Below are 26,279 nucleotides of genomic sequence, written 5' to 3' on the forward strand. Positions count from 1 at the left end.
CTTGCCTGCTGGGCTCCGGCGATCCTTCCACCTCGGCCTTCTGAGTAGCCGGAATTACAGGCATGCGCTACCACGCCTGGCTGATTTTTTTAAAAATTTATTGTAGAGATGAGGTCTCACTGACCAGGCGGGTCTCAAACCCGCGAGCTCAGGCAATCCACTCACCTCAGCCTCCCAAAGGCACGGGATTACAGGCTGAGCCACCGAGCCCAGCTGTATATACATTTTTTACTGTAAGTTGGTTTGTATACCAATGTGAATATACTACCTACAAAAAATAAATGTATTGAAATAATAAAATTAAAGAAGCAAATAAGAAAAGACCAAGTTATATAAATAAGATGTGGGGAAAAGAAGGAATGATAACCTTCCTATCAAAATAAGTTGAAATACGGATGCTTATAACATTTGTTAAATGTTAAGACTTGCTAAAAACCAGGTGGTAGTTACCTAGGCTTGTTCTGTTATTGTCTTTATCATCTTATTTTCATAAGATTAGAATATTCCCTCCCCTCCAAAAAATAATTTGTTAAAATTTTTTTTATTCCATCAAAATATTCTACTTTTAAGTCAGGGGTGAAAAGTTTATACGAAAGTGATCGCCATGTATAGGAATCCACATTAACTGCTTGCTAATGACTTCCATTACCTGGTATGATTCCCATATTTACAAATGACTAGTCATTTTGATAAAATATGATGGACATTCACGATAGATTGCACAGTCTGCTGCCTATAGGGAGACAGTAATAAGAACAGACTTCTGCCTGCATGTTTAATTTCCTAAGCCCTGGAAAATTAATGCCAGAGGTGTGGTGCCTTTCAGTTTCTGAAAAAACTTTCACCGGTGTCCTCTGCTTTCCATAGACCTTCCTTCTGCACTCTGTGAATTAAATCCACAACAAGCTCAAACGGAGTTGAGTTGTCTGCCCTGGTTAACGGGGCCCGCAGGATGACCTTGGTCAATTTCTAGGCCTGTGAGGAGTCTGTATGGATGGGGCAAACTTTGTGCCAGCTACCAGCACATGGAAGGTTCTGGTTCTGACTCCAAATCTCAGGAGTATTTTGGACTCTTGGGACATCATTAAAAGGTAGCCCTTGGTAGGATGGAGAATAAAGGCTGTAATTAGACTGAACATACTCAGTTTCTTGGGATCACTTAACACCATGCATATCTCATCCAAATCCATGGTCCTGGATTCTCTCTTGGGGGTTATTTAGTGAGTGATTTTAGGTTTGGTGAACTTGGGTGGGGGACTCAACTAAGCACCCTCTCCCCCAGCATTTACCAAAGGTTCAATGGAGTTGCACCACAATAAACCACCCCAAAACCACACGCCCAGTCCTACTACTCAACTGGTGACCACTGGGAGAGTGTCCCTTTGTCAGTGACTGAAACACCCTTTACATACATGATCTCCAATCCTGACAGTAACCTGGCAAGGCTGTTGCTATCGGTTCCATTTTACAAATGAGAACAATGGAGGCTTAGAGAGTTTAAGTATGGAGCAAATTACCTAAAGCAATATAGGCATTTACGGTAGAACCAGTGTTCAAATCCACATCTGCCTGATTCTGAAAGATATATGTTTTTCTACTATAGCATATGACTTTTGGCATAATCACTTTCAGCTTTAGTAGATTCAACATTGTGAAATTAATTATACTAAGGATGACAGACCACACATACTAACTTGAGCCTTATATAGGCCATCACCTAAAAATAATTTGCTTAGGAATGCCAACTATTAAAAAGATAAACATTACATTTTCTTGCATATAAAAAAGGAATTAAAAAACTAAACAGATGATAACCCCAAGTAAAAGTGCATCCATCTTACCACCTTCCTCAGGTTTCATGTCTAATAGTTCATCTATAGGTCCTTTAGAGGAGAGAAAACAAAACAGCGAGTCAGGTTCATTTCACAAGGCGACTGAGTCAAGTTAAAATACAGTCATTTTCCTTAATCTAGATTACCTGAGTATGTACCATGTGTAGAGCTTTTGTCTAAGGCAGATAAAATACTTTTTCCACCTTCAGCTGCAATATAACATGTGCAATTGGTTATATTACAGCTCAGAATTGTGCACAAGTTCGTAGACTAAGGCAGTATACTAAGTTGTGCACAAGTTCGTAGACTAAGGCAGTAATGCACAGCTTTAGGAAAAAGCAGCACACACCAAGCCACTAGAGCAGAAGCAGCGGTCCTCAGACTACATTTGACTCCAGCTATTGGCTCCCAATGAATGCTGGATCAACAGCCCTGAATCTTTGCTTTGTTTGGTAGATAACCCAGAAGATTGTATGACACTGATCTAATAAATCTGCTTCCATGGACAAATGTGTGATGTAAGTAATTGGCTATGACTTGATGATGCTCATGAACTCTTGCCATACGAATCTGGTGAAAATAAAAAGGTGATGCCTAAGTGAAAGAAGTCCATCTGAAGAGGCTACACATTGCACGATTCCAAATATGTGGCGTTCTGGAAAAGGCAAAACCATAGAGACAGTAAAAAAATCAGGGGTTGCCAAGGTCTGAGGGGAGGGAGGAGGAGCACAAAGGACTTTTAGGGCAGTGGAACTCTTCTGTGTGACACTACAATGGTAGCTACACGTCATCACACATTTGTAATACCCAGGAAATGTACAACATCAAGAGTGAACCCTAATGTAAACTATGGACTTTGGGTGACAACGAGGTGTCAGTGTAGGCTTATTTATTCTAACAAACATACCGCCCTGGTGTAGGGTGTCAACAGTAGGAAAATCTCTGCAAATGTCGGGGAAAGGGGTGTATGAGAAATGTCTGTACTTTGCACCTAATTCTGCTGTGAACCAAAAACTGTTCTCCGCAAAAAAGCGTGTGTCTCTGTGTGTGCATGTAATGGAACAGCCTTAAAATCTGGTCTGCTCATATGTCCATTAGCCTTCCTGCAGGTCATACAATAAAAGACAGATGATACTTCATCATAAAGGCGTCCATTCTGTGCATATATAAAACAAGGTGATCAACATTTGCAATTGCAAAATATCATGCGAATACCACAAGCAATTATCCTACACAAGAAATGAGGGATGGTCTGATTTCCCCGCCTCGTCACACATTATATGAATCTATAATTTACATAGATGTGTAACTTGCACACAGATATAAAAACCACAGTACACGTATTCCCATGGGTACAAAAGTTTCTCCATCCAATCACCTTGACTCCCTCGATGTTAGTGATTCATGCTGTGGGTTCACTGAGGCTGCAGGGCTGGGTCCACACCGACAGAGAGCTCTTCCCTGGCCAGCAAGATGAGACCCAGCCTCCTGGCTTCTCCTCCTGCCCCTTGCTTCCCTCATGCCCTGGAACATGCTTCTCTGATCTTTGCCTGGTCCTCCCTGGCTTACAGCCTTTGCCCAGGCTGTCTCCTTGGCTCTGACAAGTCCCACAACAGCACTTGGTGTAGCCAGTTCCCCACGGCCTCAAAATGTATAGCCTTTCCATCCCCATGCCCAGAGCCCCGCATGTCTTCCCTGAAGCTCCCCGCAGAGCTGGATACTTGTGTGACTATGAGAGGGCCATCTGCTATCCCTGCTGACTGTAAGCCCCATCTTGAAAGGGACCAGCACCATGCCTGGCGCAGAGGTGGCTCTCAGGAAACACACAGATGATGAGCACGGGGTGTGTGAGGCACACACGTGTGCAGCCTGGGGCCAGTATGAGAGGCAAGAGTGGGTTGTTTTGGTTGTTCTTTGTTGAAAGGCAGACAGGAGTAAAGAATATTAAGGAGCAGAGTGGGAGGAGAAGAAGGTACATGAAGCATGTGGCTGGAAGGATAGCCAGGAAGATGAAGGAAGGCAGAGGATGGAAGGGAAGGGGGACGTGGAGTAAGGCTCTGGGGTATACTCGGCCTCCTCCTGTCCCCAGGAAAGGATGAAGCAAGGCCGAGTGGCCATGTCACTGAGGCCCAGGTGCTGGGGTGGCTTCAGTTCTCCCCTTTACCCTGGAAGCCACCACTGTGTCTTCAAGCGGCTCCAGGGAACTGCCCCATGTGGGTTCTATCACTGTTGCCCCCCTGCCCCTTTGTGAGGTGAAAGACCAACGGCAACACTGGCAGCAGCAGCATGAGTCAGAAGTGGCTGCTGGGCCTCGCATAGCACGGCAGTGTCACCTCCCATGTGACGACCCCTTTTCCAGCACAGTGGGCTCAGCTCACCTGAGGGACCTGGTACCTTCCTGCCACAGGGAAGAGCAGCGTCTATGCAATCCCCATCTGTTGTTCCCAATGCTGGCCAATGCCCACCCCATACACCACTGCAAACCCAGCCTTGATGATGTAATTGTGACATCTTATTGACACTGGAACTAGGACCAGCCAGAGAGGCCATCATGGACTGTGAAAAGACTCTGCTGCCGGCCCAATCCAGCCATGGCTGTCCCTCTGCAGAGCTGCGGGGACGTCACCGGGGGGAAACTTTTTGGTTCCAAATTCCAGCCTCTTTCAATAATGCCATAGGGTCGACATTGTTGAGACTGAAACTGTTAAAACGAAGTCTACAGGAAGCTAGTTAGCCTTTTCCGAATTGGAAAAGAACACAGGCTGCAGAGAAGTTTGCCCAGATAGGACATGAGGTAGCTGTTGAGCATTAAGAAGTATTTTAGAGGCAATTCTAAATAAAAATCAAAACTTACCCATAAAACCAGAGGACTCCTGGTGCTGGTTTTCATCCTCTAATGAAATTAATCTTAAAACAAAAAAATGTTTAGTCATCGAGTTCTGTAAAGGTTGTTATTTATGATACAGCCAGATTTTTAGTACAATATCTATCACTTCACTTATAACAACAGATACATGCATGCACACACGTACACGGGAAGAAAGGTCAACGCAGAACCATTTATGTGCTACATATTTTATGAAGAAGAAATACATCTGCTGGCTTTCTGTCCCTTTCTGTGGCATCTTAATCCCTAAAGTTGATTTCATTGTGAGGCAAATATTCTGTAAATTTCTGGATGGTAAATTAGGTATGAATAAGATGGATGTCTACAGTTAGCATGTTAAAAAAAACAGCAAAAAAACGATGGCCAAACATCGATGTGTTCTGACTCACAGGAGAGGACACCTCAGGAGGCTAGCTAGACCAGGGGCTGAAAGAGGACCCCTTGCAATCCAGGTGGACAGGCGCCTCCTCAACTCTGGCCATACCGTTAAGGACAAAGAGACATGACTGCCCTGAGACTCACTTGATGCCTCGGAACTTTCCTCCCAGTGCTGCTATTTCCGAACAAAATTCTTGTTCAGTTTTCATTGTCATTTAAAAATAGTTACTGGGTTATATTTTTTTTAGCCTTTAGTAATTATAGCCAGGCACACACGGTAGCTCACACCTGTAATCCCAGCACTTTGAGAGGCTGAAGCGGGAGGATAGCTTGAGTTCAAGAGTTCGAGACTAGCCTGGGCAACACAGCAAGACCTCATCTCTACCAAAAAATAAATAAATAAATAATTGGCTGGGTAGTTACTTGGGAGGTAGAGGCCAGAGTATCACCTGAGCCCAGGAGATTGAGGTTATAGTGAACCTTCATGGTGCCACTGCACTCCAGCCTAGGTGGCAGAGTGAGACCTTGACTCAGAAAAAAGTAAAAATAAAATACAATAAAAAACTACTAAAATATTTGATAAATCTGAACTTAGAACAAATCAAGAACATCCTAAGTAGCCCCCTTCTGAGTACAGATTAATGCTTAATTTTGACTGCATTAACTTGTATGGTGAGAAGAGGTATAGATACTCAAGTCTCGCCTCTTACTACACAAACCGTGGCAGCCCCTTTCCCTCCCTGAACCTCAGTTCAGCCCCTCACAGCGAGGAAGATACCTATTTCAACTACATGAGGATTATCATGAGAATGAATTAACATCAATAAAGCACCTAGCATTGTGCCTGGCACACAGTAGGTGCTCACTAAATGACAGCCAGTGTTACTAGCACTACCAGGAAATGGTTACACTGCTTCCCCTAAAATAGCCAGTTTTATGAGATTCATATGACATTCTGTCATCTGTCCTCCAGTGGCAACTTGTCTTCATTCTGTACCAAAACATTTCTTATTAAATTAAAATTTAAGAAGAGCTAATATTGGCAGCAAATATTTCTGTGGGACAATACAATACATCTGAAACTTTATTTAGAAATACAGTAAACACATAAGCCTGTTTGACCATAAGAATGTCATCTAAATTTGTGTGTGTGGAAAAGGAATAGTGAACGAACGCCAAGGTCATCTATTTGGCTTTCCTAGGTCAGCCAGTTCAAAAATTAACTGCATTCCCGCAAGTGATGACATCCCCACAGAAAAGGACTGAGAGTCACAGCTAAGCTTCCTTCTCACTGTGTGAGATTAGGAACCACACGGTGTCACATATGTAGAAAAGCTCTTCTCGGTATTGGAAATGACAAGAGGCATCTTTATAAAGAGGCGAGGCATAGTGATGGTCAGTCACTTCCTGCACTTGGAGCTTTCTCTGCTCCATGGAGAAGGACACAGACCAGGTAGAACACAAAATGCCAAAGCCAACACTTTTGCATGATGATGCCTTAGTTTATATGTGCCACTAAGGCAATTCCACAGGTCAGCTCCTTCCATGAGAGAAAAGCTGGGTCGGGGGGTGGGATGGGGGGGTTTCCTGTCTACCAGGGCGTCCAGTGGTAACCAAAGAACCAGATAAGTCCAAAAACCGGACAGAATGGACAGCTGGGTGAAGGTCACCAAGTAGAGAGCCAGGGAGCACTGGGGACACGTGCCCTGGCTGGCCCCAGTCAGCCCCTCACGAGTGTGCCCCTTTCAACTACCCTAGACATGGGGCTTTTACTGGGACACGTGAGTCACAGCCCAACAGGAATATGTGCTCAAGGAGTCTGGCCTATGCCGAGAAGTGAGGAGGTGAGACTGCTTGGGCCTCAGGCCCCAGACAAACTCTCAGCGAGGACTATGCTGCCCTCACCTGTGAGGGAACTGTACCAAGGGTAGGAGCCGTGACTTACTGGCTTGGCTCTGGCACTGCGGCATCTGCGGTCTCCTCCTGGGTCACCTTCTTCTTTTCTTTTTTCTCAACTAATTTTTTCATAGGGTCTTGTAAACTCTTGATCACAAACCATAGATGGGGGGAAGGAAGAGAAAGAAAAAAAAAGAAAAAACAGAAAGGTCAATCAACAAAAAGTTCCACTACCATTGGTTCCAGCACCTAAGCCCTGGACTAGAGGTACAGGAAGGTGACTTTAAACCAACCAAGTGGGTAAGAATTAAATTGTATAGGGCAAAGCAGTGGTCTCAGGCTCACCCAGGAAATGCTAGCATACATAGGAGAACTCATGTACCACTAGATTTATGTCTTTTCTTTTTTGAGAAGTTTTCCAAAGCGGCCCTTTGGCTATTGCTAACTTTATTTTCCAGCGTCAGCTTGCAGCTAAGATAAACATTCTGTTCTGCTCACAGCCCACACGCTGACAGAGTGGAAGCCCTCCCCACCCCCACCACACACAAGACAAGTCCATTTCATTTTTAATTTTGTCTGCTGTTTTGCAATCTAAAGCAACTATTTAAAAAAATAACAGAAAACAAGACCTTAAAAAAAAAACACCAAAAATAGTGACTTAATATATTCTGACAACTTAACTCCCACGAGTAGACACAGCAGGTGTGTCCAAATCTCTGTAGATTAAAAACGGGCAAGAGCCTTTGTTTAGCACATTTTTGTTGGAGTTGTTTTCAAGATTTGTTAAATATTTCAGGAAAGTTTTTTTTTTTTAAAGCAAGTGCCTAGAAACTATACACCAGGACAAAGACCTGGAAAGAAAACACAAAATCTTTCTGGAACTAAATGATGAGTTTTGTAAGGTCTTTATTTCTGGCCCCACTTAAATACACAACTTCAAATACAAAGGACACATCTCAAACTATCTATTCTTACATTTTCAGAACTGTGAAAGCCCAAGTCTTGTCCTCTGGTCCCTCACCTCCTTTCTCCTGTCTGCCTCCTGCCCATCATCCCTTTGTCTAGTCTGACATACGCGGGAGGCAAGAGGGTTTCATGGCCAAGTCTGATTGATTAGTAATGGCTGACTGGAGGGATGGGGAGGATGGTCTGGGGCTGCGTCTCAGCAGAGCAGTGCTGTGATTGATTCTGGTGCCAGCCATGGACACCAGATGGACAATGGTGTCACAGCTCCCAACTGCCAGCTCTGTCGCCTTCTTGCACAATTTTTTTCCTAAAATACCCACACCTTCATGTCAGCCTTTTCCTCAAGAATCTACTTACTTTTTTCCTTATTATAGGAACGTCCTCATTTCCTTTCACTTCTAAGGTAAATGTGTCTACCCAAATGTCAAGATCTTCTGTCTTAACTCCCTCTGAGCAATACCTGCTGTCTCCCAAACATGATCTTTCCACCCATCAAGCCAGTCTCTTCAGTCTCTCTACCTGTCCTTATCTTTGCTCATTCTGCTTCTTTAGCCCAAGGGGCTCTCTCTACCTTTTGTCTACCCTCAACGATTCTATGAATCTTTTAAAGTCTGGTTCAATTACCACAATTTTCGGGAAAGCTTCACTGAGCACGCCAAGTTCAAGAAAGTCCTTCCATATCCAAACTGCATGTACAGTTTTATTAACATTTGATCATATCAATCATGTATTATGTTTTGTCTCTTAAAAGTATTTTCTAAATTAGAATAATAATGGAACCACATGCAGAAAGTTTGGAAAATACAAAAAGTAAAATACTTATAATTCCATTTCCCTAAAATGATAAGCTATTATTTTCATATATTTCCTTTCTGGTTTTTTGTTCTCATGCTTATATAATTGGAATCATTGTGGGTGTACATATACATATATATAAAATATATCAAATATGCCATTGCATATATTATATATACTGCGGTGCCAAAAAATGTATACACATTTTAAGAAAGGAAAAAACTGTATTAAAATTATAACATTCAATATATACTGATAACAACAGACGAATACAAGTCATACTGGACTTTTGCAATTACAAGAGGTGCTCAAAGTGCATTCAGCATTCAGACACTTCTGATTATAGTAAACTAAAAGTAATACATAGATAATATCTCTTAAAATGTGCAAAAAATATTTTTTGCACTCCCGGTATATATTTATAGATAGTAGATATCCTCTTAACCAATGTAATTTGTGTAGGTATTACATTGGATAAAAAAGTTTATTAGAGTTTATTAAAAGTTTATTAAGTTTAATATTAAGCTCTAATTAAATGTTAACATTAAACATTTAATATTAAATTGAAATATATAAATGTGTATTCATCCATCAATATTCTAATGTTGGACCAAGGTCTTCTCTTTGCATATGTATCCCCAGATTGGGGTCCTGAAGCCTTTTCTTATTTCAAGTACATCTTTATGTAAGGCACAGTCATCATTTTTTTTTTTTTTTTTTTGAGTTGGAGTCTCACTCTGTCACCCAGACTGGAGTGCCGTGGCCACTGCTGGCCACTGCAGCCTCGACCTGCTGGGCTCCGGCGATCCTTCTGCCTCAGCCTTTCAAGTAGCTGGAAATACAGGTGCGCGCTACCACACCCGGCTAATTTTTGATTTATTGTAGAGATGAGGTCTCGCCAAGTTGCCCAGGCGGGTCTCGAGCCCACGGACTCAGGCAATCCACTCACCTCAGCCTCCCAAAGCGTGGGATTACAGGCTGAGCCACCGAGCCCGGCTCACAGTCATCATTTTTAATGACTCTTATTCCTGGACACTTAGATTAGTTCGCAAACAGTTGTTGAGCACATACCCCATGCCAGGTGCTATTACGATGCACTGGTAAACAAGACAGAATTATTAGCTAGCAATGGGTCTAAGATTACCAAAGCAGAAGGAGAGAAAGTGACTGGGTCATCACTTCAGTTAGCAAAATGTCCTCTCCTAGAAGTGACATTTCCACTGAGAGCTAAATGACAAGAAGGGGCCAGCCAGGTGCAGCTCGGGAAGAAGAGGGGGGGCTCCGAGTCCAAGGCCCAAAGGTGGGAACAGTTCGCCTCCTTTGGGGAACAGAGAGAACGCCCCTGGGACTGCAGAATAGCTGGCATGAACACAAGTCTTAGGAGAGTGGGATAGAGAGGTCAACGGGGATCACACGGGGAGAACATTTCTTTATCCAGATTCATCAATATTTTGCATTTTCTCCCATTTTGTTCCAACATCCTTTGTTCTTTCTGTTTCTCTAATGCCTGACAATTAAATACAATATATGAGCCTTGGTTGCAGCCTGGACTATAGGGAAAGATGCCACAAAGGACAGCATTAGGACACATGAGACCATTGGGATATGCATTGTAGTCTAGATGCTCATGATTTTTTATATATACCAAAGCACCCAGTAAAAGCACACATGTGTGTGTGTGTGTGCGTGTGCGTGCGTGTGTGCATGTGTTGCCTTGAGAAGGTCATCAGATATTAAGCACACACTTGTTTTAATCGATCTGCCAATCACAGCATTTTATAAACATACATACACACATTCACATACATACATGCACACACGTGTGCACCTTTCAGCAGTTTTATTTCCCATCAAATAATCCAACTCTGGCCAACGTGAAGCCAGAGTATTTCAGCCAAGGCTCTGATGGCTCCCAAGACTCCCTCTCCAGTCCTGTGACACTTGTCCAGGCTGCCCAGTTTGCTCAATCATGATCTCAGTGTGTGGCAGGGACAGGGCACGCCTGCTCAGGGCCAGCCACGGTGCTTGCCTGAACCCCCAGATGCCCTTGACAGCTCCACAGTAATCACACCTCTGTCTCCAGCCTCAGTTCCCCCCATACCCATGCTTGAGCAGCAGAGCTCAGACATCCCCTTTGTAATGTAAACCACTCACTCCTTCTTTTCAATCCTTTCCCTTCTTGGCCCATTAGCAGGGAGACTCAATTGTGGGGCTCCCTGTCACCACAGTCACAGTGAAGTCACCACTGTGCGCTTCTGACAGAATGGCTGGTAATCCCAATTGCTATTTTAATTTATTATTAATAATACCTGTGACAACTCTCCTCTCTTCCTACTACTACCATCATCCCTAAAACAATCTGGCCATTGCAGCTCAAGAGAGGTGCTAATATGCACTTGCTGGTGGATAAATTAATATACACAAGGTTAACCTGAAAAAAAAAAAAAAAAAAAACCAGAGCTCTTTAGTGCAGAAATTCAGAGGCTCAGAGGAAAAGGTTTACAAAACCACAAGCAAAATTAATACAAGTAACTTGGGACTTTTTTTTTTTGAGTTGGGGGTTTCACTGTATTGTCTAGGCTCGAATGCAGTGGCATGCTCAAAGCTTCCTGAACCCTTGACCTTCTGGGTTTAGGCAATCCTTCTGCCTCAGCCTCCCAAGTAGATGGCACTCCAGGTGTACACCACCATGCCTGGCTAGTCTTTTTATTTGTGTAGAAACAAAGTCTTGCTATTATTGCCCAGGCTGGTCCCGAATGCCTGGGCTCAAGCAATCCTCAGACTTTGGCCTCCCAAAGTACTGGAATTACCGGCATGAGTGACCATGCCCAGCCTCTTTTTCTTAAATATTAGAATTTCGAACCAAGGGGAACCTTGTGTATACACACACAAGTGCACGCACACATAGAGTACACACATATACACATATACCAGCTTAACTGAGATATACTTCACTACCATAGAATTCGTTTGTCTTTAAAGTGTACAGTTCAGTGGTTTACAGCATACAGCAGGACCTCAAATAATGTTCCATTCATCATTCTGTTATAACAATGATGAGAAAAAAATAGATTCTCAGCCAGGGTCATTGCATGTGTGGAGTCAGCACATGGTTCATGTCTGCATGGGTCTTCTTGGTATTCCGGCTTCCTCCCACATCCTGAAGCTATAACCTTCAAGTGATCTGGCGTGTCTACATGGTCTCCATCTGTGTGAGTGTGTGTGTGTGAGAGAGAGAGAGGCCCTGGCATTCTGTGCAGGGCTGGTCCCTGCCCCGTGCCCTGAGCTGCCACCCTTGACCTTGAACTGGTTGGTATACATGGATTGGAAAATAAATAAGTGAATGAATACGAATGATTGTAGCATAAAAACTCATCAAGTATTTGATAATCATACTAATGCGTGACAATGAGAGCTGTAGAAGGGAAGCACTGTATTTGTGATTGTTCGTGTCTGAAATGCGTGGAGGATCAGCGACTCCTGATGATTTTTGCTTTGCACACAGAAATTCCTTGGTGTAGCCCACAACCATTACAACCACCATCACTCACCGATTCACCAAAAATTGGTTAAACAATTACTTTACCTGTTTTTAATGAACCTTTCTTAAATATATGCATAGCTTAGATTCATATCAATGTTTACTATTGGAAGTGTTTGGGGTCTTTATTTATTTGGTGACAAGAAATATGTCGTAGGAATGTAACTCTTGCTTATGTCAATTAGGCTATGAACAACTTGGTTTCATTATACATCATTTTATTTAAAGACCAAGTTTCCAAGAACCTATCGATGATGTGAACGGAGAACTTGCTGTATTCAGAGTTGTACAACCATCACCATCAGCTATTTTAAAATCTCTTCAAGGGGCATCTTTTGAAGAAAGAAAAAATTTTTAGACCCAACTGAATATTCCCCTATACAGAGAGGAAAACACCAACAACACACGCGGAACTTATTTCTTGCAAAAGATGGTATACATTGACGATACCAAGAGGCTAAGGGGGGCTTTACAAGATCATGGGGGACACACCATGCCCCTTCCTTCCCCCAGATTGGTTCCTGGGTGTGACTGTCAGAAAGACATTCCGCAGATGCACGATGACTCTCCCCAAGGTTTGATGAAAGCACACCTGGTGGCGGGGGGTGGGGTAGTAAATTCTTCAGGTGATGTGGAAGTCCACAACTCAGCTGAAAAATGCTTAACCCTAGAGAATCCATACATGTCAAGGGTGACAGAGTTTTCTGTGTGGCATGAACACCTGCTTGGACCACAGGAATCTGAAAGGCCTAGACGGCTGTGTACGAACAAGGCAGCCATGTGAGGAACTATTTCCTGTCACTGGCTGACGGACCACATCTGAATCCATGTGCAGAAATGGAAACTCCAAAGCGTTCTGTTTCTAACCCCAGGCCCACTCGGTTCTTCCTTAAAATTGCTCGTGACAATCACTGTGCATTGCAGCACACAGCACCTATCAGCCTAAAGGGTTCTCAGTGGAGGAAATGATGCTTTGAGGCCTAAGTAACCTTCCTCTGTGAAGGTTGTGCTAACATGCTAATAGTTTCCATCAATGCTTAAATGGTTTCAGGAAGCGCACACACAAGCTTAAGATCCCCATGACCAGGAAGCTTGCAGACAGAGCTCGCAAAAGTGTCTCAGAAAGGAAACAGCCTAATATAATAATGGGAGTTACTACTTCCTGTATTAAGAAAACAAAAGCAATAGCAACATTCATCTGAATGAAAACAAGACTACTCAATAAAACAAATTTCCCAGACAGAGGCCAGAAAGCAGCTCTAATAACCTAAATTTGGTATTTGATTTTGACAACCGAGTAACATTTTCTCTAATCTTTAATTGTGACAATTAATTTCCTTATGCTACTTCCCATTAATTACACTATACGCATAGGAAGGTGCCAAATCATTGTCTATAAAAGAAACTAAAAGTGCTCAAAATGGCGGGGCATGGTTTAAAAATGCTGAACTCAGTCAGGCGTGTGGATGTTTGGGTTTATGATAATAAGGAGCACATGAGAAATGAAAAGCAGAGGCCACAACGATGTGTACAAGCCATGCAGATCATGGGCACTCAGCACACACGATCTCTCTTGCTCCCGTCATGCGATTCTACATTCAGAAAGACATTATTTATGAAAGAAACACTGTCAACCTAGGACCATAAGTAATCTCGAAGTATACTACAGAATAGAAAAGCAAAGTAGTAAAATTTGAGAAAAATAATCGCAATTTTAAGATTTATAATATTCTTCCTTGGCTGGGCTCAGTGGTTTATGCTTGTAATCCCAGCACTTTAGAGGGCCAAAGCGGGAGGATTGCTTGAGTCCAGGAATTCGAGACCAGCCTGGGCAACATAGCAAGATCTTGCCTCTACAAAAACAAAAAAACGAAATTAGCCAGGTGTGATGGCATGCACCCCTGTATTCCTAGCTACTCAGGGGGTGGGGGTGCTGAGGTGGAAGGATCGCTTGAGCCCAGGAGGTCGAAGCTGTGGTGAGCCATGATTGTGCCATTGCACTCTAGCCTAGACAACAGAGAATCCCAACTCAAAAAAAAAAAAAAAATTCTAGTGAAGACATGATATTAAATACCAAAGCCAAGAACATGTACTGACCTTCCCCTTCAATATGAAATGCCAGGGAGATTGAGAGGACTTTATGCCAAAGATTCCAAATTCTAAAAGAAGAGCCACACATCCCAGGTAGCTGAAAAACTCACACAAATTATGCTCATCTGCAAGCAAACACTTCAAAGTGCTACTTTCACCAAAAGTTTATGGCTGTATTATGTAAAAGTGGCCAGAAGTGCCCCAGGGAAGGAGCGCTGGCAGGGTGGTGGTGAAGGAGGTGGGCACTAGGTTCCCAGAGCTACCCCATTCTGAGCACGTGGCCTCAAGCAGTCAAAGTGTCCTCATTGAAACATGGGAACAAGAACGAGCATACCTCATGTCCCAAGGTTATTTTGAGGGTTCACTAAAATACACTCTCTTCTCTGGTCAGTGCTGAACCTAGTACTATTACTAATTATGAATCCCAACTTGGCACATGATAGTTACACTGTAAGACCAATTCTCTAGATATGATTTCACCTCACCCTTGGCAACGTGTCTGGCACAGAGTAACTACCCACATGATAGTAGTATTTTTTCCTTTCCCCTCGATGAGGTAGAGAACAAGTTGTGGGGGATGGATGAGCACCAGGCTGTCGTGGAGAAGTCTGAGTGACCAGCTGCCTGGAAGGGCTATGCCAGCTGCCATATGGCGTGGATGAACAAATGACAAGCTGCCCTCTGGCTCGTCCCCCTCAGCTTTCAGTGGTGGCCTTGGTTGGTCCCTCCTCGCCTCCCCTCTCGGTGACCTGGACGCATCCCAATTTACTGTTTCCAGTGATCTGGCCTAGAGGGGCCTGGGAAAAAGCTGTGGAAAGTAATAACACAGAGAAAACTTGCAAGTCAACAAGGATACCCTGGATGCACGCCATGCGTAATTGCCTTGTTGGGACTGGTAGCTGAAATAGCACTGCAGGGATATTTACCCAATTTTCATAAAAACGATTATGGCTTTATTTTCAAAGCAAGTAACTACAGAGCCATGTGGCCTGTCGGTAAATGTTCAAGTGATTAACTGAGAGATGTGGAGGTGGGTGGAGGAGGCTGCGAGGCATATGAACTTGAGAAAAACAGAATGTGGGAAAGGATGTTTTTTGAATGTTGAAAGCTAAAAGCATTCTGGTCTCCAGACAGACGTTCCCTATGACAGTGCTGAGGCTCCACCCCAAGAGACAGGGCAGGCAAGTGGGCACGGCTGTCTCAGCAGTATTTTTAAACACACTCAGAGTTAGGTTTTCTTTTCTTTTCTTTTTTTTTTTTTTGAGTCAGAGTCTCACTCTGTCGCCCAGACTGGAGTGCTGTGCCCGCTCCCGGCCACCGCAGCCTCAACCTGCTGGGCTCCGGCAATCCTTCCGTCTCAACCTTCCAAGTAGCTGGAAATTCAGGTGTGTGCCACCACGCCCAGCTCATTTTTTATTTATTGTAGAGATGAGGTCTCACCAAGTTGCCCAGGCGGGTCTTGAACCCGCAGTCTCAGGCAATTCACTCACCTCAGCCTCCCAAAGCGCGGGATTAAAGGCTGAGCCACTGAGCCCGGCCGAGTTAGGATTTCAAATGCAGGTTTCCTTGCAGTTAAAATCTTGGCATAAATCAAGAGCCAGTTGCAAAGCCAAGCTACATTTTTCAGAATGAGCCCTGCTGCTGGGATGGAAAGCCCTCCTGCCTTCTCTGCTTGTGGTCTACCCAGCTCCCTTGGAGAAATTCCGTGAGCCCAGACACAGGTCTGCAGGGCTGAGGAATAGGTGTGGGAAGAGGATGGATGTGGGGACGGAGCTGGCACTGTGTCCATGGAAGTTGGGTGAGGGTAGCCTTGGGCTACTCTGGAGCAGGTCTGGCCAGACCTCCTCTCCTCTACCATCCATAGCCTTGCCTGTGAAACTCACACAAAACTAACAACATAGGAGGAAAATGGAGAGGAAGAAAGTAATCAGGCTGGGCCACAGAACCTAGCAACCTCAACACACCCTCCCGTGTCGATGCTCTAGATGGCTGTTTCCTGGATCCACTGCAGAATTCTCATTGAGTCCACCCCCAACACCAGTACTATGGTGCCTTCCCCATGACTGCTGTCCTCACCACCCCTGCCACCATCTCAACCACCACCACACCCACTGTGCCACCCTCACCATCAGTGCTGCTGTCACCATCACCTCTACCACCACCAGCACCACTAACTCCTTCACCACTAGCACTACCATCACCATCACCATCACCATCTCCTCTCCCACACCACTATCACCACCCCTGCCGCCATCGCCTCCTCCTCCTCCTCCTCCACTCCACTGCCACCACATCCATTGTGCCATCCTCCCCACCAGCACCGCCATCATCAGCACCTTCTCCACGACCAGTGTTGCCATCACCACCATCTCTGCCACCACCATCATCATCACCATCTGCTCCAGCAACATCATTGCCATCAGCTTCTCTATCACCAGTCCCACGGGCACCAACAATGTCATCACCATGACATCACCACTCTCACCATCACCATCATGTGGCTGGAAAGTGGCAGGGCTAGATTTAAAGTCATGTCTGGCTGGCTCCACAGTTTGTGCTTGTACAAACTTTGTTTCGTCGTGCAACCAGAGAACATGAAGAGCAAAGTCAAAAACCTGGCCTTCCTTTCAAATATAGTGGAATGGGCATGTCACAGGAATATGTTGCTACCAGCCAGTTTCATGAAAGATGGGCACACTGATTTCTTTAAAAACACAAATGTGGGAGACATGCCCTCCCTTCGACCAGCCCCCATGAGTGTGACCACTGCTGCAAAGGCCCCAGCACCCACTTCTCTATAAAGATACCAACTCCAGCCAGGAAAGGATCACTGGCACAAAAAGAATCTCAGCTTTTCCAGGGAAAAGCCCCTTTATTTTGGTGCCTTTCATTGTTGTTGCTGTTGCTGTTATTAATGCGCAAGAGGATGAAATGCCAACATGGAGTAACTTTAGCCAAAGAGCAGTCATTTTAAGCTTTATCATGCTTCTTTGGCACTTTATTTTAACTTGCTCTCTAATCCTTAACAGGGGACAGAACCAGTCCCCAGAGGCAGTTACTGATAATTGTCTTATAACCCCACAAGCATGCTTTGTGCTAACTAAATACTTTTATCCAAAGTACTTGTCTCTTCCTGCCATAAAGGGCCAAGCTGACCTTATCTACTGTGACTGATGGGACACAGACCACCACCCCATCATCATGGCAACAGCTCCTGTGCTTACCTGTCCTTCTTATCTACATAACTGACTCACTCATCCACCTGCTGTCTATTACCATGACAACAGCTCCAGTGAATGTCAGCCCTGCTCACCCCCAAAAGAAGTTTTAAAAGCATTCAGTCTTAAATACTTGCTGCCACATTTTCTTCAGATGCCTGGCCCCCTTTTCTTCCCTGAGAAGTTGATTCATTCCCCCCCATTTACTTTCTACTAATTTTCCTAATCTAATTTCTGTGCAATTCTTTGCATCTTACCCGTGGCCCTGGCCCACTAACCTAACAATGTCTGTTCTGGATCTGCAGAGAAATGTGCAAGGAACTGACATCCTGGCTGGAGGAATGAAGGGAACCTGATCACAACTGAGGGCTGGCTATTTAAGATGAGGTTCTGTTTTCCGAACTAGACTAAATTTTATTTATTTAGTGTTTTAAAAATTGCTGTAAACTCTTACTCTAAGTTACTTTCTCCAAAAAAGTGACTGTGCCTTCAAAACCTGGCTAGTAACATTCTTCCCTAGCCCTGTGACTTGAGAATTTCTACCATGTGAAAGATGTGCCCAGAGGATTTGGAATCAACATAAAAAGCAACACATTCATGACAACTCACATAAAATACAGATGTCTAGTCAGATTTTAATGAGTCAATAAATGTTGTTTGAAAATTCAAGATCTGGGAATTGCTTCTTTCATTGGAAACCACTTAGAAGACAGTTTCCCCAGTTTAAGATTTGCGCTATTAACAATGATCAGATTAAACATTTTTTGGCAACATTAAATTTTAAGGCTAAATTTTCCATAAAGTTGAAATGCTACAAAAATGTATTTATTATTAAAAAATTGAAATGACGAGGGAATATATCAGTCAAAGTAGAATTACTAGAATCCTATTAGGCCTAGGTAAAAACACCATAGCTGTTGTCACATCAAATATGACCACAAAATATTTACAAAACGTCACAACAGCCACTGGGATGTTTTTCAAGAGGTGGAGACTCAAGCCACATTAATAGCACAATTATTTTGTAGAAGAACTGTGACTTATTTCTTAGCATAAGGTTCATGAGAAGTAGAACCTTGAACTTTTGGGGCACAAGTTGAACCACTGGAGTTCTGGAGAAGACAACCCCCGCCCCAAGCAGGATGCACCAAGTATTCAACACATTCATCATCATCCTTCACCAAGCATAAAACTAACAGTCAGGAAACGCAGCTGCCATGGCACAATTACCAACACACTCAGAACACACCCCGAAGCAAAGAAAACAAATGGCTTGCTTTTCATTAACAGAGCTTGGCAACCCTCTCCAAAGACAATGTTTTCTTTCCAGTCAGCATCCCAAAAGGCATTTAAGGGACTATTTGCTTAGGTAAACCCAGAGAACAAATTAATCGTGAAAATATTTATTTAAATTTCAAAATACCATCACCAATATATAGTGCCATTCAGAAGAAAATTATATTAAAAGATGACTTGATCAAATAAAAATCTCATAAACACAGGGCATTTATTTAAAAAAAATATTGGTGTAAAAGGGTGAGGAGTCAAACAATATCCTCATCTTTGCCCGGGATACATAAGGCATTAATGGGTTTTGCCTTTATGTGCTGTGGTATACAACATGATGTGTAATGTGCTACTTCTATGCAACAACAAGCTGTGTAATAACAGGATTCTATTATATCAGATTTGAGTCCACATATAGAAAATAATTAGCTACCAGTGTGAGATTCTAATATAATACACAACCAGTGAAAGCCAAGATGAATAGCACTCTAGGGAAGTAATAAAGTACAGTTTATTTGGTTGGTTTCTGGATACTTTTTCTTAATATAACATCATCATACTCTAAACAATGCATTGCTCTCACTAAGGTCATATTACAATTAAACCATGAACCATTACTGAAACCACAACCCAGGGAAGGGTCCTAGGATGTACAAGCTAATGGAGAATTATCTGCCCAAAATGTTTGTAATCATGTCCTGGACCACTGCTGTCAAACTTTCAGTAAATTCTCTGCCCAAAAGTCCTCTAACATAACCAGCTTGATCCTCTCTGCAGGATAAATATCATGGCAAAAATTAAGGAGCCATATTTTCCTCAGCACAGGAGGCCAAGGATACACATATGGGTTATTCCACGCCTGTGGCACAACTTCAATTCCATGAATTCACACTGCACTTTGTGTGCAATTAACTCACACCCGAAGTTCTTCTGAATTGTACGTGGGGTAGGTGTCATTTCGCCTTCCACCAGGCTGACTTATGATCTGTCTTGCAAAAGATATATCGCCTTTGAAATTGTATATTAATTGTATAAAACCTGATGCACATTCGTGTCCTAAAACCTGGAAGCCTCTGCCTTGTCAAAGAGCAAGCTATGAGATTTTGCTGGGGCCCATGTAAGAATCATAAATAGTGTGACTTACCATTTCAGCCAAGCTGCTCTGGTCAGTAGTCAGGTTGACTACTTCCTGAGGTACTGAACACAAGCAGTAAATCAGAGAAGAAATGCAGGCCCTACCAACAATGGTAGCATGGCCAGCGTGAAGGCTGGGGCCCACTGTGTGCCAAACATTTGGTGGGACAAGGGAGGATACAGAAGAAATAAAAGGTCTCTACCCTCAAGCGCTTATAGTTGACAGGGCACAACAGTCACATTCTGAATGTGTGCACCATGCAGCACGCCAGCAAGTGCCAGTGAATGGGTGAGTGCCCAGCTGGAAGGGGATTATGAGAGACAAACTCCATGGCCAAGTCCTATCAGGAGCCAGGTCAGTGCATGGTCCTATCAGGAGCCAGGTCAGTGCATCACAAGGTGGGTGGGCTCCCTCGGGTTCCTCCTGGAGCCTTCATTTTAAGGGTCAGGGTCTTAGAGCATTTCTGTCTTAGTACTTTTATAGTTCCAGTGACAATATAAACATCTCAAAAATCACAGAAATATTTTAAGGACAAAAAAAGGACTTTTAGTGGTTTGATGTCTTGTCAAGCAAGGTGATGAGCACTTACAAATTGCTGGAATACTGAGAAGCAAGGCAATTTCAAAGTGAACTATAACAAGCTCATGCCTGGTTTTTTGTTTTTTGGTTTTTTTTGTCTTTTTGAAAGATATGACCTGGCAACAAAGCACCCACTGTTCTCTCACTATTCTTAAAATCACTTCCTCATCTCATTATGCTTCATCCCCTATACTCATTACAGAGAGAAATAATTCCATATTCAGTTTCAAGATTGAGAATCAGACACTATCTGTTTGTTCCTTCTTAGTTGAAAAATCACTGAGTTTCATGTTGCTTGTTCAATTAGGAAATATTACTGTAGTCTTATGAAAAAATCCAATTCTCTATTTGATGGTACTGTTAGACTAAAATGATTCTTTTTTCAGAAGGAGGAGAGGAAGATACCTTTCTCAAGTGAGCATATTTGAATTTAATTCAAAAGTAGCCAAGTAAAAAGTATACTGGACTTGTGCAATGTCCTCTTTAGCAATGTCAAACAAGAATTTTAAAGGAGCAGGGCTAATCATTAGGCTCAAGTTCACCACAGTTCATCTCCAGGAACATGTATCCCAAGGTACAATCTGTGTTTTGGGATTATGGTGAATTATCATTGTATTGAAAATGAATACAGTAAAAAAAGACCCCACTGGGGACGTAGTTCTTTCTGTGGCATTCTGGGTCTTGGAATACAGTAGGTCCCTTACATAATAAGAACCTTCAAATTGTGAACTTTCAAAGATGCAAACATGCGTTCACATGTCCAGTTACTTAAGTTAGTTCACATGTCTGGCGTACATTGTCAAGTGCGTGCATCCTCTAAAAGTGGGTGTGCTTTTGTGTACTTTACTGTATGTTACCGTATAGAGTACAGTAGTACAGTATCTTCATTTCAAGCCTAGAATGTCTGGAAGCATTCATAAAAGTAGCAATGAAGCAGCAGTTGGTACAGACTAACATGTGCAGTTGGGGACCCAGGTTGACTTTGTTGGACTTACAAACACATTGGACTTAGGAACACACTCTCAGAATGTAACCTGTTCATATGTGGGGAACTTACTGTAATGATGCTTTCCTTGGATGTTCCTTGTGATATAAACAAAACTGTACTTTTCATCAGATTTTCTAGTAGCCCCTCTAGTGTTCATACCTTTAAAGTAGTGAATTCATATGGTTGATAACCTTTGAAACTTTCATGGATGGCTGCCATTGTGTGAGAGGTTTTCTCCCAAAAATGAAGCAGAGTGGTCTGGAAGAAAAGACGGTGAAGCTGTTAATGTTTTGAATGCCCAGCTCCTGCCATAGAAAGCATGACTACTGGTAGCTTTCAAGATCCTTTAAAATACGATTCTAACTCACCTCTACACCCGTGTTTCCATTATGCCCCATTAACACCCTGCATGTCAGCCGGTCTAAATGCCTCCCTGATGCCCCAACACGCCACCTGGTCTCATACTGCTCCCAACACCTGGGACCTTCTCTATCTTCCAAAACCCAGGGCTAATCATTAACAATCTACTTTTGTGACCCCTCAACTGATAAGATTTTTTGCCTCATCAAACCCTCATTGGCTTTCACTTAGCACTTCCTGTTCTGCCCTAAGGGTATAGAAAGTACAAAGGGACACCCCCTACAACCTGGAATTATCTTTTGAAGGGCAGGCCTCTTGTAGGACAGGCTTCCCTACTAAGTAAGTGTTCTAGGAACCCATCAGCATCATTGTAGCATTGTTGTGAGAGGCTGCTCACTTCAGTGAAATTTTTTTTTCTTTGAGATTCTTTCAACACTTTCGCTTATTTCCTGATGGGTGATTTACGAATGCACCTGCCAACACTGCTCTGAGTGTTCAGCAGTTTTTGACCAAAAAAATGACAGGACGCCTGTGCCCTACCCTCCCCATATACCTCATACTCTCAACTTTTTTCTGTTTCCCCAGATAAAAATTGTCCTCAAAGGGAAACATTTTTTCAGTGTGGGAGAGGTGAAACAAAAAGCGGCAGAAGCACTAAAAGGCATCAGAACTGATGAGTTCAGAAACTGTTTTGAGCAGTGGCAAAAGTAGGTGTACTGCATCAAACGCAGAGTACTTTGAGGTGCCTGAAGTTTAAACATGTAAGATACACAATTTTTAGTAAATAAATTCCGGGTTTTTTGGGGTCGCCTTTGTGTAGCCAGACTTTGCCATCTGCAACTTCCTTCCTAAACTTTGAGCTTTCTGAGGACAGGGAACCTGGTCTTCTTAATTTGTACATTCCATGAAACCTCTGGTGTTCAACATCTCATCTTCAGTTGGGATCAGTAGCACTGCTGATAGACACAGTGCTATCCTGAAGGAACTCAGAGGCTATTCAGACAGACAGAAACAAGAGCATTGAATGATGACAACCTAATGAGGAAAGTGTGCCATGAGACAAATAGGCACAATGCTGAATGAGTTATTAAGGGACATGACATTTGGTAGAATCCAGGCTGGGCATAGTGGCTCACACCTATAATCCCAGCACTATGGGAGGCTAACGTAGGAGGAATGCTTGTACCCAGGAGTTTGAGACCATCCTGGGCAACATAGCAAGATCACATCTCTACAAAAAAATAAAAATAAAAAAATTAGCTGGGTGTGGTGGCACACACCTATAATCCCAGCTACTTAGGAGACCGAGGTGGAAGGATCACCTGAACCCAGGAGGTCGAGGCTGTAGTGGGCTGTGATCATGCTGCTGCACTCCAGCCCGGACAACAGAGCAAGACCCCAACTCAAAAGAAAAAAAAAAGAGTGGAATCCAGAAGGACTGAGATGGAGGAGAAAGGACTCCAGGCAGAGATGTCCCCTGGTGAGTGAGAGAAGTAGGATATTAGAGGGCATCTACAGGGACTAGCTATTGGACAAGAAGGCAGAGGTGTGGCAAGCAAATTACAAGACCATCATACTGTTCTAGCTCAAACATTATTTCTGTGTTATAGAAGCCTCATGCATTCTTGGTTCATTGCAGCTAACATCACTGTGTTACCTGGTATGTCGCCAACATGTGAGACAAGAGATTGCATCTGCTTGCTCCAAGAAGATCCACCTTTTGACACACATCCATCTTCAACTTGTCAAAATTTTTTTTCGCAAGGCGCACTTGTGTCTGCACCTATGGAAGTCAAGGAGAATCTCCAGTCACTCACATGTTTAAGTAGTTAAATATGCAGACGAGATGAGACCAAGAGCAGGCCTTTTCTCTTTCATATGCAGAGGGCCCCCCAAAATCCAAAATTTATTTATTAAAAATTGTGTATTTATTCTTATATGTTTAAACTTGTCACCTTCAAAGTACTCTCTGTTGGATGCAGTACACCTATTGGGATGCTTTTCCCGCTGCTCAAAACAGTTTCGGAACTCATCAATTTTGATGCCTTTTAGTATTTCTGTCATCTTTTGTTTCACCTCTTTCACGTCAACAAAACATTTCTCTTTGAGGACTTTTTTCATTGGGGAAACTAAAAAAGTTGCTTGGGGCAAGATCGGGTAAATAGGGAGGCCATGCTGTTTTTGGTCAAAAACTGCTGAATACTCAGCGTGGTATGGGCAGGTTGCTCATGAAAATTGCCCATCAAAGCATCTCCAAAAAATATTCACTGAAGCTGAATGCAGCCCTCTCACAACACGCTAGCTGGTACACTGATGTTGATGGGTTTCAACAACACTTATGTAGCAGGAAGCCTGTACTACAAGGGTCCCACCCTTCAGAAAATAATTCCACTTCTTTGGGGTTCCCCTTGTATATGAATACTTTTGAACATTTTAGGCAAATAGAAAAATCCTACAACATTTATTCTCTACCTCCAAAGGACCTAAATGAGAGGACTGCACATTACAATTTTATAGCAGACTTACTATCCTAATTCTATCTTTCTTAGTCTAATGTTAAAAACTTTATCAAGGTATACACAAACTGAACACAACTGGGAGAAGCCTTTGGTGGAGAGGTGAGAAAAAAAAATGAGTGGAATCTCTGCTCCACTGTCTTGTTGCGGTCCTTGGGAGCTAAGTTCTCATACGTGCTTTTCTCAGCATCCCCTAATGTTCACATCTTCATAACACGGTATGTTTGTTTAAACAAAGGAATTTACGTGGATACAATCCTATTTACTGACCTATGAACTTTATTTGGATTTTGCCAGTCTACCCACTAAATGTCCTTTTTCTGTTCCAGGATCCAATCTAAGATTCCATATGAAGGGATTTTGACACAACCTAAGAAGACCAACACCACTGATAAACCTTCACCTTTTTACTACTGAGTAATGTCTACCTGCAATCCTCCATCCATCCCTGAACCATACAGTAATTCAGAGATGGAGCGAAGGTCAGGGAAAAATTCAAAAATGTCTGTTCCATGCATGACTTCACAATAAAACAGAAAGTTTTAAAATTTGATACAGCTGCATTAAATATTGTGAAGTCAAAGTTTCCCCTTCCTCCAATCCAAAGTGTCACTACATCATATTTTGGCCAGAAAAAACAAGCTAATTTCTTAAAATCACTTTAGTGAAGTATGACTGACATAAAAAGCTGTACATGTTCCATGTATTCAACTTGATAAGTTCAAATATCAGTTTATCTCAAATAATTATGAAGTTGTCGAGACCAGATAGATCCCTGAGACTTGGCAGTAACACTGATTTATTAATGACAGCCATCACAGGGTACATACAGGAGGGCATGGACCACGTCTACCTTATTCACTGTTATATTCTCTGGAAACCCAAAGTGGGTACTGAATACATATTTGTTACCTAAATGAAGAAATGTTTCAGTTTCAGGAGATAAGGTTTTGAGTGCATTTTATTTATTTACTTATATTTTGAATATGTGGGGTGCAATTCAGGGTTAGGTATACAAATGTTCATTATGCAGGTACCCTTACTGAGATGTGTCCCCCTATCCTCTGGCAGTTTCCCACTGCTGCCAATCCCACTTGAGAGCATTTTAAAGTACAACCTTTAAAGTAGTTTAAGAAATGATGATTTAAATTTTCTAATAAAAATAAATATGTAGTTTATTTAATATAAAATCATTCATTTTTACCACTAACAATACAAACATAGTCACAACTTATAAAATTATGGGCCATTACATAATAATAGCAAATCTAATAATTGATATTATTCATCTATCACATGCTAGCATTATTCTCTTTTGGCTGCTGTTAGTCCTGTCCCTTACTGATGAGGATTGGGAGGCTGACATTCAAATTAAACTGTCTGACTCCAAAGTCATATGATTCTGTCTCTCAAGCAACCCACGTTACTCACTGGAAAATCAAGAAGCTCAAAATTATGATCTATCCAGAAACACTCAATTTCCCTGAAGGGTCCTATGGAATTGGAAAATAATGAGGCAGTACACTTAACACCACACTAAGATTCATTTTCTGCATGAAGAAAATCTTGATATCGCTAGCTATATAACACATTTCCTAACATTTCCTCTGCATTCTTGGTTTTCCTCTGCCTTCTGCTGGGTAGACCACAGGATAGTAGCCAGCCACTCCTCAAACTTCCCATACCATGAGCTTAAATAAGTCCAGGAGATGGGCCATTCCCCACTGTAAAGAGCCTACAGTTTAAACTACTTGGGGGCTCTGACTGTAGAAAGAGCCTGGGATGACTTCAGTGTCAGTGATTTCCTTCC

General features: G+C 42.7%; 1 protein-coding gene across 12 annotated transcripts in view; it reads right to left on the minus strand.

The window, feature by feature from the left end:
* ICA1 (islet cell autoantigen 1) overlaps positions 1 to 26,279 on the minus strand; it is a 153,416-nt gene that overhangs the window by 25,627 nt on the left and 101,510 nt on the right. For 2 of the 12 annotated variants that reach the window (XM_021717554.1, XM_021717553.1), the window contains exons 6-12: positions 23,611 to 23,736; positions 21,753 to 21,851; positions 7,043 to 7,140; positions 4,926 to 5,006; positions 4,687 to 4,739; positions 1,979 to 2,041; positions 1,842 to 1,883 (exon numbers count right to left, since the gene is read on the minus strand). In XM_021717554.1, the coding sequence (XP_021573229.1) occupies positions 1,842 to 1,883; positions 1,979 to 2,041; positions 4,687 to 4,739; positions 4,926 to 5,006; positions 7,043 to 7,140; positions 21,753 to 21,851; positions 23,611 to 23,736 (562 nt within the window). The remainder of the gene's footprint in view (positions 1 to 1,841; positions 1,884 to 1,978; positions 2,042 to 4,686; positions 4,740 to 4,925; positions 5,007 to 7,042; positions 7,141 to 21,752; positions 21,852 to 23,610; positions 23,737 to 26,279) is intronic. The other 10 variants (XM_021717562.1, XM_021717560.1, XM_021717572.1 and 7 more) reach the window with 8 other exon arrangements.

The sequence above is a fragment of the Carlito syrichta genome, unplaced genomic scaffold, assembly GCF_000164805.1.
Source record: "Carlito syrichta isolate Samal-C Ts95f unplaced genomic scaffold, Tarsius_syrichta-2.0.1 Scaffold109667, whole genome shotgun sequence".
Classification (NCBI taxonomy): Eukaryota; Metazoa; Chordata; class Mammalia; order Primates; family Tarsiidae; genus Carlito; species Carlito syrichta.